Source organism: Hyperoodon ampullatus (assembly GCF_949752795.1).
Source record: "Hyperoodon ampullatus genome assembly, chromosome: 3".
Classification (NCBI taxonomy): Eukaryota; Metazoa; Chordata; class Mammalia; order Artiodactyla; family Ziphiidae; genus Hyperoodon; species Hyperoodon ampullatus.
Window position 1 is genome coordinate 141,676,826 of NC_136916.1, and position 15,068 is coordinate 141,691,893.

General features: G+C 35.2%; 1 protein-coding gene across 1 annotated transcript in view; it reads right to left on the reverse strand.

Annotated features, from left to right (window-relative positions):
• KCNH5 (potassium voltage-gated channel subfamily H member 5) overlaps positions 1-15,068 on the reverse strand; it is a gene marked incomplete at both ends in the record, with an annotated part of 361,648 nt that overhangs the window by 302,934 nt on the left and 43,646 nt on the right. Inside the window, 2 exons of the mRNA XM_079700833.1 lie at positions 7,756-7,884; positions 12,203-12,309. Coding sequence (XP_079556959.1) covers positions 7,756-7,884; positions 12,203-12,309 — 236 coding nt within the window. The remainder of the gene's footprint in view (positions 1-7,755; positions 7,885-12,202; positions 12,310-15,068) is intronic.

Genomic DNA, 15,068 nt, shown 5'->3' on the forward strand with positions numbered 1-15,068 from the left:
TCTACAGCAGAAACTAACACAACATTGTAAAGCAACTATATCCCAATTTAAAAAAAGTTAAGAAAAGAAAAATCAAAGAACTGAAGACACAAGAAACACAACAGCCTTCAACCTCCCTTCTGTCACCTCCACCTCAAGACCCACCCACAATGGCACCTGATTCTTGCCTGTCCCTTTATTATCTCAGAGAATTAGGCATTTGCTCTTTCCTGATCATGTATATATTCTATTCATGAACATTTCAGTGGTTTCTAGATTTTTCACTATCACTAACAATGCCCCAGTGAATTTCCTTATGCTAATCCCTTTGTGCTCTTGGGCACATCTGGAATTGCCCATGTTATTAGATAGATTAGTTCATCTGATCTGTCAGCAACCCCCTCTGTACAGTCAAACTTTGAAAAAGTTGAGCAGCCACACTGTCTAGGTCAGGAAAAAAAGACACATCAGCAATTCTAACTTTTCCCAACAGTACATTTACTGATCTCGCCTTTACTGAGATCTAACTGGTGTGACTGATTATTCAGCACAGTTCACTGATGTTACTTAGATGTGGTCGATACAGGGCAATGTGAACAGACTGCTGAATATGAAGAGCCTAATAGTTGCTCTATAAGTTGTTCATGGCATTATGAGAACATTTGTTCTCCTAAAAGCTCAGGATGCCAACTCCTTCTTAATAAAACATTAGTTTAGCTTTATTGGGTTGCAATCAACCTCTTTGTCATGGACTGCCTAATCTTAAAAATAAAAGGAAGTCACAGATGCAGTTCAATCAATCTACCAGACTGCAACACAAGACTCTAATCTATAAGAAAAAAGCTTAGGTAAACAATTATACTCTTGGCCATAGAGACCACATGGTATAATTACTCATATGTCATCTGTTGTTTACTCTCTAAAGAAAACCATTGGCTTCCTACAAGAGGAAGGTTGCTATTTTTGCTGTTATTTTCATTCTACAGGAAGTTTTTTTCCCTCAATTATTGGCACAAAGATGCCCTAACTATTTGGCACAGGATATTTCACACTGTAAGTGTCTTGGCAGTTTTGGAATCTCTTTGAAAATACTGTACAGTATAAATGGGCAGAGATTAAGACCATCTCTTTTAGAACACATAGGGATAATCAACAGAATGGATTTCTTGGCTGTAATTTTTCCCCTTTGTATTATTATAAATGATGTATCAGGTACCACTGACTGATAATCTGAACAACAGTTGTAAGACCTCAATACCAGAAACAAAAGATAACAAAAACACTTTTGCCTCTTTGAATTATTATCAGTAAATTCCGTTGATTCAAAACAGTACAAAAGCACAAGTTGAGAGTGTTCTCAACTTGTGCTTCATCTTTGTAGGGAAAAAGAAGAGCAGGGGATTAGGGTGGCCAATCCCCAGCAATATGTTTCCGCTGGAAAGGACGAGGCAGCATCGTGTAATAGAGAGAACATCAGATTGGAAATCAGTCAGACTGTGGGCGTCAGGATCTTCAACAGTAAAATGGAGATAATAATACTAATTTTCAGAATTATAGGAATGAGCAAAAAAGAATACAAAGCTCCTGACACATATTAACTACTCCATCAAAGCTGGTTTTCTTTCCCTTCAATAGTTTCTGCTACCAACCAGCATGGTATAAGTCAAAGATATTGTTGGCATCACTCAGCACCATTCACTTCAAAGGGAAATATTAATCTAGAATGAAGTTTTGGTGATCATAGGATTCATTATAAGAGCTGCGCTCAAACTAGTTGTCTGCCATCATGCTATAGTTACCATCCGAGATACAATTTAGAAATAAAATTCACAGTTAGCCAGTTTAGTCAAGTCTTTCACCCATATGTCTGAGTTTCTTGGTAAAAATACCAATATAAGTAGAAGGAGATTTTGTCGAATCTTCAAAGGATGTGGGCCTTTGCTCCAATCACTGGCCCCTTTTCACATTAAGAAGGTAAAATGCCCTTGTTCTGGGACGAAAAATATTATATCCTGGCTTTCCAATGCGTGAATTTCCTTGTTTGTTCTGCATCCTAAAACACTATTTCCTATGTCCTAGGCCAAGGCTTTATTACCTAAGTATTGCTTCAACATTTTGCAAACACCCTCAACCTACTCCCTTGCAAGCATCCTTGGCCCCCTGATCCCTTATCCTTGAACCCTGAGCTCCCTGATTCTTTTCATCTTGCTCACCTGACTAGATCCCCACTCTGGTTAAATCCAGCTCACCTACTTCAGCATCTATATACCTGTGACTAAACACGGGTGGAGTAAACACATAATCATGCTCATAGATACTAATGAAATGTATGACCACTAGCCTCACATGGACCTTAGTGCTGCACAGCAAACCTGCTGAATTTAACCTTGGCCACTCACTGCTCCACTCTCTACGCAGCTGTTTCATGCCTCCTCCTCACCTCCTCACCATCCTTACTCTCAGTTGATAACTGTGTTTCCTCTTTTACTGAGAAAATAAGAGCAATCAGAACAAAGCTTCCACTATATATTTACTTATTTGTCGTGCCTCCCCCTCCCCCTATTAGTATGTGACAGAAGGAACTTTGTATCTCCAGGACCTAGAACAGTCTCTGCACCATAATGTTTGCTCAATCAGCATTTTTGCTTGGGAAAAAAAAATAGATAACATAAACGAAAAGAATAAATACTCCTAGAAGAGTCATGAGAAGGCTCATGTTAAGTAACTCTGTTGCCCAAGGCTGAATCAAAAGTAAGATAACTGTGTCCAAGTTCAATGCTCTAGACTCAAATCATTTTGATATTATGGTATTATCATGAAATCTCATCTGCTCTTTCCCAAAAGTTCCATGGTCCCCTTGGCTCAATTTAAAAAGTTGAAAGGCACATTTTTGTGCCAAGTTTTCAAAACATACCTTCTGTTACTGCTACTTCACAAGGATAGTAGGACGATTGCTTAAGGTCATAAATATTTTATTTCTCTTGAATTTTGCGTATATTTACAACTAGCATGGATAATAGAAAGTAGCTCATATACACCATTCATAGTTACATTCTGCAATACTTTTTCAGAAATCTGTTATGTATTTGAAAGGTGTGGAGGAGTCTCAAAATAATAGTCTATTTAAAACAAGCCCTTCCACTACAAATTCTGGCACTGGAAAGAGATATTTTACTCTAATGCTTTTCACAATGGGGTTTGATTTTCCCTAAAAATTCTAATTTACATCTCTATTGAACACATAGCTCAAAAATCAAGTGGTCTGAGTTGTCTGGAGTTTGTTTGAATGGACTTCATTTTTGTAAGAATAAAATTATGCATTTAAAAGAAAAGGAGCTCAATGAGTGGACATGAGGAGGCAGAGAGATGGAGGTAGAGGCAGATAAATGGAGTGGTACTAACTTGAGAAATAAAGGTCAGCCCTTCAGTATTAGCACCATTTCCCCAGCCTCATTGTAAAATGCTGCCAACTTTCAGTTTCCATAAATAGACACCATCACTAACGTTCAGCAGGTCAGAACTGTGAGAAAGTACTATACTTTTCTTGGCCAATTTTAGCTGTGCCATGAAATCACTTAAAGTAAATGAGAAAAAACAATAATCATCAAATATAAATGTAAATAAAAGTGTAAATATTTTTGAGGGAAAAGTCTATGACATAAAAGTTTTTTACTCAGTCTGACTATCATTCATGTGTGATGGCAGGAGAAATTCATTTGAAGAATATGTTAGGTCACAAGTCATATGCCAATCATTTATATTTTATTTTAAAATATAGCTCTTTAGCAAAATTTACAAACAACTCATGTAGCTCAATATCAAAAAACCAAACAATCTGATCAAAAAATATGCAGAAGACCTACATAAACATTTCTCCAAAGACATACAGATGGCCAAGAGGCACATGGAAAGATGCTCAACATCATTAATTATTAAAGAAATGCAAATCAAAACCACAATGAGATATCACCTCACACCCGTCAGAATGGTCATCATCAAAAAGTCTACAAGGGAACCCTCCTACACTGTTGGTGGGAATGTAAATTGGTACAGCCACTGTGGAGAACAGTATGGAAGTTCCTTAAAAACTAAAAATAGAGCTACCCTATGACCCAGCAATCCCACTCCTAGGCATATATCCAGAGAAAACCATAATTCAAAAAAGATGCATGCATCCCGATGTTCATTACAACACTGTTTACAATAGCCAGGACATGGAAACAATGTAAATGTCACAGACAGAGGAATGGATAAAGAAGATCTGGTACATATATACAATAGAATATTACTCATCCATAAAAAAGAATGAAATAGTGCCATTTGCAGAGAGGTGGATGGACCTAGAGATTGTCACACAGAGTGAAGTAAGTCAGAAAGAAAAACAAATATCGAATAATATCACTTATATGTGGATTCTAGAAAAATGGTACAGATGAACTTATCAGCAAAGCAGAAATACAGTCACAGATGTAAAGAACAAACTTGTGGTTACCAAGGGGGGAAGAGGGGTGGACGAACTGGGAGATTGGGATTGACATATATATAAACTACAAATAATAAATGCTAGAGAGCAATCCCACTCCTGGGCATATATCCAGAGAAAAACGTGATTTGAAAGGTTACATGCACCTCAATGTTCATTGCAGTACTGTTTACAATAGCCAAGACATGGAAGCAACCTAAATGTCCATCAACAGATGAATGGATATAGAAGATGTGATATATATATACAATGGAATATTACTCAGCCATTAAAAATAATGAAATAATGCCATTTGCAGCAACATGGATGGACCTGGAGATTATCATACTAAGTGAAGTAAGTCAAACAGAGAAAGACAAATATTATATGATATTGCTTATATGCAGAATCTAAAAAAAAATGATACAAATGAACTTATTTACAAAACAGAAACAGACTCACAGACTTAGAGAACGAACTTATGGTTACCAGGGGGGAAGGGTGGGGAGGAGGGACAGATTGGGAATTTGGGATTGATATGTACACACTGCTATATTTAAAATAGATAACCAGCAAGGACCTACTGTATAGCACAGGAAACTCTGCTAAATACTCTGTAATAACCTAAATAGGAAAATAATTTTAAAAAGAATAGATACATGTATATATGTATAACTGAGTCACTTTGCTGTACACCTGAAACTAACACAACATTGTTAATCAACTCTACTCCAATAAGAAATAAAAATTTTAAAAAATATATATAGCACTTTAAGATACAGTCAGCTATTAGCTGCAGGTTTTCCATAGATGTGTCTCATCAAGTTGAGGAAGTTCCCCTCTATTCCTACTTTGCTGAGAGTTTTATCATGAACAGGTGTTGGGTATTGTGAAATGCTTTTTCTATGCCAACTGATATGATCAAATGAATTTTCTTCTTTAACCTGCTGTTGGTACAATGAATTAGAGTGATTGTTTTTTGAATTTTGAACCAGCTTTGCATATGTGGAAGAAATCCCAGTTGGTCATTATGTGTAATTCTTTTAATATGTCATTGCAATCTACTCTTGTTGAGGATTTTTACATCTACATTCATGAGAAATGTTGGTTTGTAATGTCTTCTGGTTTTGGTATGATGGTACAGCTGCCTCATAAAATGAGTTAGGAGAGTTCTCTGTACTACTATTTTCTGGAAGAGACTGTGAATTCACCAATGAAACCATCTGCACTTCTTATTTGGAAAGTTTATTAATTATTAACTTATTTAATAGATATAGGACAATTCAGGTTACCTGTTTCTCCTAGTGTGTGTTCTGGTAGTTTGTGTCTTTCAAGGAATTGGCCCACTTTAACTAAGTTATCAATTCAGTGGCTATCAAGTAGTTCAAAGTATTTCTTTACATGCTTTTATGCCCACAAAATATGTTGTAATGGCCCTTCTTTAATTCTTTGTATTGGTAATTCGTGTCTTCTCCATTTTTCTTGGTTAGCCTGGCTAGAGGTTTGTTAACTTTAATATTCTTTTCTAAGAGTCAGCTTTGAGTTACAGTGATTCTCTTGAATGTTTTTTCTGTTTTCTATTTCATTGATTTCTACTCTAAAGTTTATTACTTCTTGTCTTCAGCTTGCTTTGGCTTAAATTGCTCTTCTTTGTCTAGTTTTCTAAGGTGGAAGCTTAGGTTATTAATTTTATAACTTTGTTCATTCAAATATATGCATTTAATGACATACATTTTCCTCTAAGCACTGCTTTTGCTGCATCTCAGAAATTTGATATGTTATATTTTAATTTTCATTTAGTTCAAGATATTTTTCTAATTTATCTTAAGGCTTCTTCTTTAACCCATGGGCTATTTAGAAATGTGTTAATTTCCAAATATTTGGGGGGTTTCTAGTTGCTTTCTCGCATTGATTTCTAGTTTAACTCCATTGTGATCTAAGAACATACCTTGCAAGATTTCTATCCTTTTAAATTTGTCAAAGTATGTTTTATGGCCGGAATATGATCTACCTAGTGAATGTTCCCTGTAAGTTTGAGAAGAATATGTATTCTACTGCTATTGGATGGAGCACCTTGAATTTTAAAATGAAGGAGCATTAAACCTAAACACCATTAAAAGACTATTCTATTTAAAAATAGTATTTAAATTTATCCTAAACTTCCTAGACACTGGCTCTAAGAGTAAAGGCAGAGAAACAGGTAGTACATGTCGAAAAGTGAATATTCGATCTTCCAGGAGATTATTTAACACACACATTTTCAGAAATAGTCACAAATGAATTTCTCTCATGCTTTAAATGCTCTGCACATCATAAAATTTTCCTCTTGCAATTTGTTGCTAACCAGAAACTAAGCATATGTATATACACACACACACTTATATAATATACATATGAATTCATATGCAGGGAATAAACCTAATGCAATTTTTCTATGACTATGATTGCAGTTGAAAAGATTAAAACTTCTGTGCCAGTTTTTTTAAAGAGGTAAGAAAAGGCAATGTTTGCTAAATGTAAAGAAAACATTCATTTTCAATCTCCTAAGATATTATTAAAAATAACATTTCATAAAATCTTCTGAGGGTATTTGAAATTCTGCATTTATATGACACCAGTTTCTAATTTAAACATAATTGGAGAGAACAAAATGAGAGTAAATTACATATAAAAGGGGGTAAAAGCACATGCCACTGACTAATGTTTTCTATAGCAGTCTCTCTGAATATTATAGTCAATAAGACTCCAATCAGAATGTTTGCATTTTGCCAGCCGCTTTCTGAATGACAAAATTGTTCTTTACATAATTAAACAACATCTACCCAAGAGAATCTACAAAAACCAAATAAATAAAGGGAGAAAAGTAACCTGGAAAAGTCAACTAATCAAGCTCTAATCAATGTAACAAAATTCAATCAACTAATCAACTGTGTTCTAATAGGACATCACCCAAACAATCCCACAAGCTTTGTTTCTAAAGCTAAGTATGATAGAAGGTGTTGAAACTCCCATTATATTGATTCAAAATTAATAATGCTCTATGAAATCTCTTCCTTATATCTCATCTCAATTCCTCTTATAATTTAACTTATAATTTAAGTTGACCAATGAATATTTCAATGTTCTACTTCCATTCAAACAATATGATTGAATAAAATGATTCTGGACAATTACTAGAATGAATAAAGCAAAAGAACGGCCACACAGTAAAATTTTGTTTTCAAGTTCAACCAATGGATGCTGTTAAAATAATAATAATAATATATTTAAATGACAGGCTAATCCTTAAGTATGGTGATTCTTTTGAAAATTACCTTTTGTTGAATCATCCTCTATTGGCTGTTTGAACAATGTAATGTCCTTGAAAGTGCATAGGAACAAAACCACCTTTTCATGTTCATTTCTTATTGGTGCAATTTGCATATAAAACCAAACAGGGGTTCCTGTAAAAGAGAGAAAGGACAACAGATCGTGACATAACCATCACGATGATATCATCTCCCGCTTTCCTTCCTCCTTCAGCTGCCAACTTCTATGCCAGGAATCAGCACCAAAACAATAGTATTTTAATTGCTGAAAAGAATCAAAACACGTTTCATTTTATATCAACTACCAGTTGCTCAAAAATTAATGAACATATTTTTCAACCCAAAATATCAAAATTTGAAAGTAAAGCATGGGGTGTCATTTCACAATGCAGTGGAATAAAGGCAGTCTTGCTATTTAAGCAATGCCAGCATCACCTTTAGATCTGGGTCCCTACACCTTGCTGCTCTCACCACCTCCTTTCCATAGTCTCACCAAGTGTGAGCATTCCTCCTTGTCACTTTGAGAAGTTTTTCCAGTCGACTTCAACATTAATACCTGATGCTCTGATAAGTATTCCTCTTTGAGAAACTTTTGAAATGCTGCTTCTATCTCAAGACTCTCTCATCAGTCAGACAGACTTATAACTCTGTGGCTCTGACCACATCCCCACATCAGAGAGATATGATGTCAGCAACAGTAGAAGCCTGATGTACACAGAGCTATACCTGAAGCCTTTAAGGCAGTGTTAAAGAAAAAAAAAAAAATGTCCCCAGGCCTTGAAAGTCTCAGGCATCTTCATGAGACACTGCTTCCAACCTCCCTCGCTCAAAGTATGAGGCTGGTCTCTGTCACCATGTTCTTCAAACAGTGGCTCCTACAGACTCCAGAGGACACAGAGTTTCAAAGCATTCAAGGCTTAGGATTTGGACAAATTAGAAACTGGCAATGGGTCAAATAATAAATATCTGAAGACACAAGAAATGCCTTCAAAGGAGTAATTACCCATTAAATGATAAAACACTGAGGGAATGTTCCATCAGAATCAAAAAGACACATTTTCCATGATAGTCTTTCCAAGCCACAGGCAGTAAAGCCTCTCCAAATATTCATTCTTAAAGACATAAAGTCTTCTGTCAGTTTGGGATTTGGGGAGTGAAATGTGCAGCTGTTAATAATCTCTAGGTGAGAGTTGATAGCCTGTTAGTGACTTCCAATGAAAACCAATAAGAAGCACCTCCACACCTGTGGCCAAAAATTGTCAGTTAACGATATCACCACAAAGGGGAATTTGCCATTTACCCAAGAATGGGTGACTTAACTACTGGGTGCTAGAAGTCAGGGAATTCGAGAGAGGAGATTTCTATAAATATTCAGTTCTGACAACCAGGTCCTTTTCAACCCCAGGGGGCCTACAGAGGACATGGCCTTTTCCAAAATGATTACAGGATGAGACAGGGACCTCAAAAACAATCACACCATCTCCCAGAAAGGCTTGTTCTTTGTTTTCTGCTTCTTATTTTACACAGTGTGTCCAGGAACTGTGAGTGATGTACAGAGTTTGACAAATCACCAGGCCCAGACACTAGCAGATACATGGCCTATGGCTGTTCCAACACAGTGAGCTTGAGGCAGCAAGGTTATAAACAGAGAGAAAGCAGTATTAAAAACAAGTCGTTTTCCAAGGTCTGCTAGAAATCTGAAGAGAAAGAGATGATGTTACAGTTCATACCTTCCTATGAAAACAGCAACTTTTCAAATTTTGGGATTTAGTCAGAGCTGTTTTTAAAATTGTTTTCAGATATCACGGTATACTATTTTCAGGTTTAGTCACAGGCTCCGACTTCTCCAAGTAGGCTGAGTTTTTGCTGAGTGGTTGGTGAAATATCCATATTCTGGATTTGGGGTTCAAGGAGATGGGAAGTCTGGGAGAGTTAGGTAGAGAGGCCTGTAGCTGCTGGAAATTCGAGGCAGTGCCCTGGCATTGATTATTTGGAGTTGCCCTAGATATCACAGTTCTGCCTTTGTGTAAACAGAAAGATCCATTTTCAGTCATCATCCCAGAGCCACTGCTTCTTTCTCAACAGTAGAAGCAGCCCACTGTTAATCAGAGCAATGGACCTAAAGAATAGAGGCTGCAAACTGAAATGTCGATCGTGACACATATTAAATCAGATACCTCAATCTCCCTGTCTGCAAATGGTGTTTAGCTAATTATTTAATGGAAGTGTTGGGAGGACTTGGCATTCAGGCATTCCCAAAACAGTTCTCTACAGGCATGTGAATTTTTCTAACATTAAAAAACGTCATAAGAACACACTTTTTTCAGTTGTTCAAAAGTCTTTAGCTATTTACAAGATTTTTTAAAGCTGCTTTTAAGTATAGTAGAACTGCCTTATAATGCATGGATAATATCTATTCTTCATATTAAAGAAAAAAAAACTCAATGCAGATACTTTCCAGAAGGGACAGGAGTTTTAATCTATAGTGCTATGGGCCATAGCTCCTACTGGCTCTAAGCAGACAGCTACATGTTTATAGATACTGTATAGATCTGAAAAGAACCAGACAGGCCTGAACAAAGGTCAGACAATTATTACAAGCTATTAAAATAAAGCAAACTATCCAAACCACCTTGGAAGGAAACTTTTGGAAATGTAATATTAAAGCTATTGTTAACATGATTTAAAGGATCTAAACAAAACAAAATTTCCACAAAGGTATTTTTGAGAAAATCAGAAACTATGGACTTGGCTTTGAAGCTTTAAAATCAGAAAAAGATTCATTTATTCTGTTTAAATCCCAGGGTTAAATGACCCTAGTAATACGGAATATTCTTAAATTACTTGCTAAACTCAAGGTACATATTGAAGTCATTCGAGGGATAACAACCCTATATGAAAATGACAGGGGGCATTCCCTGGTGGACAAGTGGTTAGGACTCTGCACTTCCAAGGCAGGGGGCACAGGATTGATCCCTGGTTGGGGAACTAAGATCCCACAAGACTCGTGGTACAGCAAAAAAAAAAAAAAAAAAAAATGAAAGGGAGTTTTGGCATATGGGTCTACTACAGCTTATCAGTATGTATTTGGACCTAGTGAAAAAAAAACCAGAAAGCACCTAGAGACTGGCTTTTCTCTTGTAGAAGACAGAGCTGATCATTCAGAATGGATTGTTTTCTAGTTGGTAAGCCAATGGACATTTGGCTATGATGTCAAAGAGAAATACATTTTCAGCCTTGATTCTAAAATGAAAGATAAGATGATAGGACGTTCCTTAAATAAAACCACTGAAGACTGGTGCTCCCATAACCAGGTGATACTGGTAATGGAACTTCACTACTACTGGAAAGCAATGTCTATGGTTGTTATTATCCCTATGATGGTCTATTAATAAAAAGAGAAACCTAAATGTAATTCTAAATATTCCATAGAGAACAAATGTTTAAGGTACAATGGAGAGGATAAATTATGCTCCACAAAACCCAACCAGCACTAAACCCAGTACAAGCGCTTCCTGTTGAAGCTAGAATGCTTCCTGAACTGGGGAAGAATTTAGTAACCATCAATTTCCACTAAAGATAATAATTGGCTTTGCTATCATTTAACATTAACACTAAATAAGTTGACTCATCTTATGCAGTGACTGTTCTTTTTTAAAAAAAAACTGTTTGGAAATGCAGCAAAAAAGAAATAAAGTAAGTGACAATTCAAAGAAAACAAATTAGAAAGGAGACTTGGTTGATGAGTGTACTAGTTGGTTTTTTGTTTGGTTGGTTTTTTCCTCCAAACTCCAATGGAGAGTCTCATCAGACTCTCCCATAATTGCCTAAGACCCATATCATGAGGTCTTATGTGATTATATAACAGACAATAGACCACCCACAAATCCCATCATGGAGAACAGCAAACAACAATCAACACAAAGTTACCAGATGTGAGTGGCCCATCCTGAAAGTAATGACTACTTCCACTCAAAAGTCTAGCACAAAAACAGTCTGAGTCTAGCAAACAGCCATACTGGTAAAGATTCACCTCAGGTAGATACCATATACTCACATCATCTACATATGTGTAGAAAGGTAATCAAACATACCCATTGACACCAATCAACTTTCCCTTTAACTGTAAGAAGAAATGAATGAATTTCTCTGTCATTTTTAGTTGCTGTCACAACTATAGGATCTTTACCATGAGTATTAATCACAGAACATTTTGCCACCTGACACAAAAAAAATCACATTCAAAATGCATTATATTTTTCTTTCAGTCCTCAAAAGGTTGCTTTTTGTAAGTATTATTTATTAATTTTGCTATCTAATTTTTACAAGTACCTCCTGCCAAGAGAAGCAATAAAAGTTTTATATTCTCTCTACACTATAGCTTAACTACCACTTACCAAGACGTAATATTAATAAAGAGTTGACACACCTTATGGGTAATATAGATACCTACTGTTTTTCTTGTACAAAAGAACTTCAAAGCAGTTTGACTCGTAGTTGTCAAAAGTCTGCCTGACTTTCTCAATGGTTTTCTTGTCAGTCAATTCTCCATACATAAAACTGGAAAAAACACCAAACAATCCATTTCAGTTTTGTGTTCCTTTTCAAATGCTACATAAAATCATATATTTGTCTTTTTTTAATTAAGTATTCGGATTTAGTTACAAAATATAATGTTGCTCCCACAAAATGAACTGAAATATTTAAACCATGTTTTAACCATGACTGCTAAACTTCCTGCTAAAATCTAGCTTTAGAAGTTATTTTGAACATACAGAGAGAGAGAAAGAGAGAGAGAAGCAGTCTTCACTTTACACAAGTCCAATATGCAGCAATTTTAGTTACTATGCTTTAGTTAAATAATACCAGTTTCCCAATAACACAGTTCAAATTTTGGTTTTCATAGTATACTAACTGAATGATAGCATAAAGTATAAACTTTGTTGCTAGCTCATCAGTCTACAAGTCACTAGTAAATAGCAAGTACACATTACAATCAGTGACAAATCACACCACTTCTTTTAAAGCCTGTCAGTATTACTGTGCATCTACTACTACTCAGTTCATGCACAGAAAGAAGTGTGTAGTTGTGTTGTCTCCTTGTCTCTCAGTGGTAAACTAATATGACATTTTACAAAAATGGATAAACAAAAGCAGGAATTCACCATCAAAGATTAAAGTCTACCAAAGAAATGTAAAGTGATATGCTGGAAGTGAAATTCAGATTAAACATAAATGAAGTTATTTCTTCTATAAGAATAGTGGGAATGTTGACACTGCTGTCATTTGAGAGGCTCTATATATGCAGGCAGAGGAACCTAATGAGGACAAACTTATCAACATAAATCAGGAAAGGGCCTGTTACAAGAAAGACCAAGGTTTTCCAGAGGAAGTCATACCAGTAAAAAAATCTTCGTATTAAAGGAGCCCTTGGAGGTAATTCACGATACTGAAAGTGGAATTCAAACTTAAAACGAGTATGACTGTTTGCTAAGAGATAAAAAAAAAAATGCTCTCTTCATATCATAAAATATATTATGAGAATGTAAGAATTGTTCAAATGACTTGTGATAGCTTTTTACAAAGAAATGAAACACTTTCAATGTTTCTAATGTTATAGATCACTAAATACTCTAATGTACAAAATAAATATTAGTTTGACTATTATTTTCATTTCCCTGCACTTATAACCAACAGTAAGAGATTTTTTAATGCTTTAACACTGTTAACTGTCACAGAACAATCATAATTTTTCAATTGAGTATTAATATCCTATTACATGGTTTCAGCTTGCATGGTCTTTTTTACACTCCCATACTACAATGAAATGTGAAGACTCTGTATTACACATATACTGCATTGGCATTCTCACTATTTATGAGGATTTTTCTGAAATATGTACAAGTAGAGACAATGGAGGGAAAATAAAGAAGAGAAACTGAAGGAGACATATGCTATTACTACAGCACATACAAAACATAGATTAAAGAGTGAATTTCCACATACCACAAACATTTCCTAACATTTTAAATTATCTATTTTTTCTAAGAGAAACTCACCAATAGTCTGAGAATTTACAAAACAGAACTCAGTCAAGCACTACAAGCTTATAAAACCCTATTCCTGATGCTTTCCCAATCATCAGTTGTGCATCTGGTTTCAGATACCTAGTTCTACTAGTTGTTATAATTGTCCAGACCATTTCTTCCACCAGGAAAAAATGTGTGGCACTTGACTAAGTTTTTGAAGGCTCAAGTATATCTTTGTTATTGCTTTTCTTCGAGTTTTCAATAAATTAGCTTATCAGCCAGAGGTAAATCCAAGTGTGGCGGGGCCTGAAGCTTATACAATTTTAGGGGCAGTCTTTAAGGAAAGGAATGCAAAATTATAAAACAAAATTAGGTACAGAGGCTTGAAAGATATGCACTCAAGTAAAGGCCCCTGAAGGTTAAGATTCCTTAACCTCATGGGAAATCTGTTCCTGAATGTCTCAATCTAGAAAGTTTACAACATGAAAAGCATAGTTTGTTAGCAAGAGCCAGCAAAACTAGCAGCATTCAACCATGAAACTATATCACAACTAAAAATTACAGAGTAACCTGCGGTATTAAAAAATAAGTAAATAAAAATTCAAAAATTCCAAAAAATTACAGAGTAATGACCCATCTTATGGTAACACTAACCTAAGCAACTAGAATTCTAAAAACTAAGAAAGTAGATGAGGCAAACCAAAGGTTGTCCAATCTGCATTTTCAATACAATACTTTTCTCTTTTATAAAAAAGGAATTTTTAATTGTCATTATAATAGTAAAATAAACAAGAGAATATCAGAATAGGATGACAGACTCTAATTCCATAATCCTATAGCCAGACTAACACATGAAGCTTCCGAGGGCATTGAAAAGCCACTGTTCCTGTCAAAGCCTGAGTTTCAGCTCATGCGAGTTTTATGAAAATCTCCTGAGGGCATTATAATTAAATTAGAATTCCTCAGTTAAAGTGCACAAAGTCACCCTCTTTTCCTCCCCACAAATAAAACACTATTTAATACTGTTAATATTTTTTACAGACAAGTAAACTTTTTTATTGACTGTTATTTTTAACCTAAAGACACTAATAAAGAGAAAACATTAAAAATACAAAAAATAATAATAATAAGGGTAATTAAACTAAATAAATGTTTGTGGTCTTAAAGAAAAGAGAAAGTATTTACTCCTATTACTAAATGTCAGAGTCAATAGTTCAGTAAACCAAAACACAATATTCATAATTGGCCAACAGAAAAATATAAAAAAGAAATCATCTATAATATAACAAG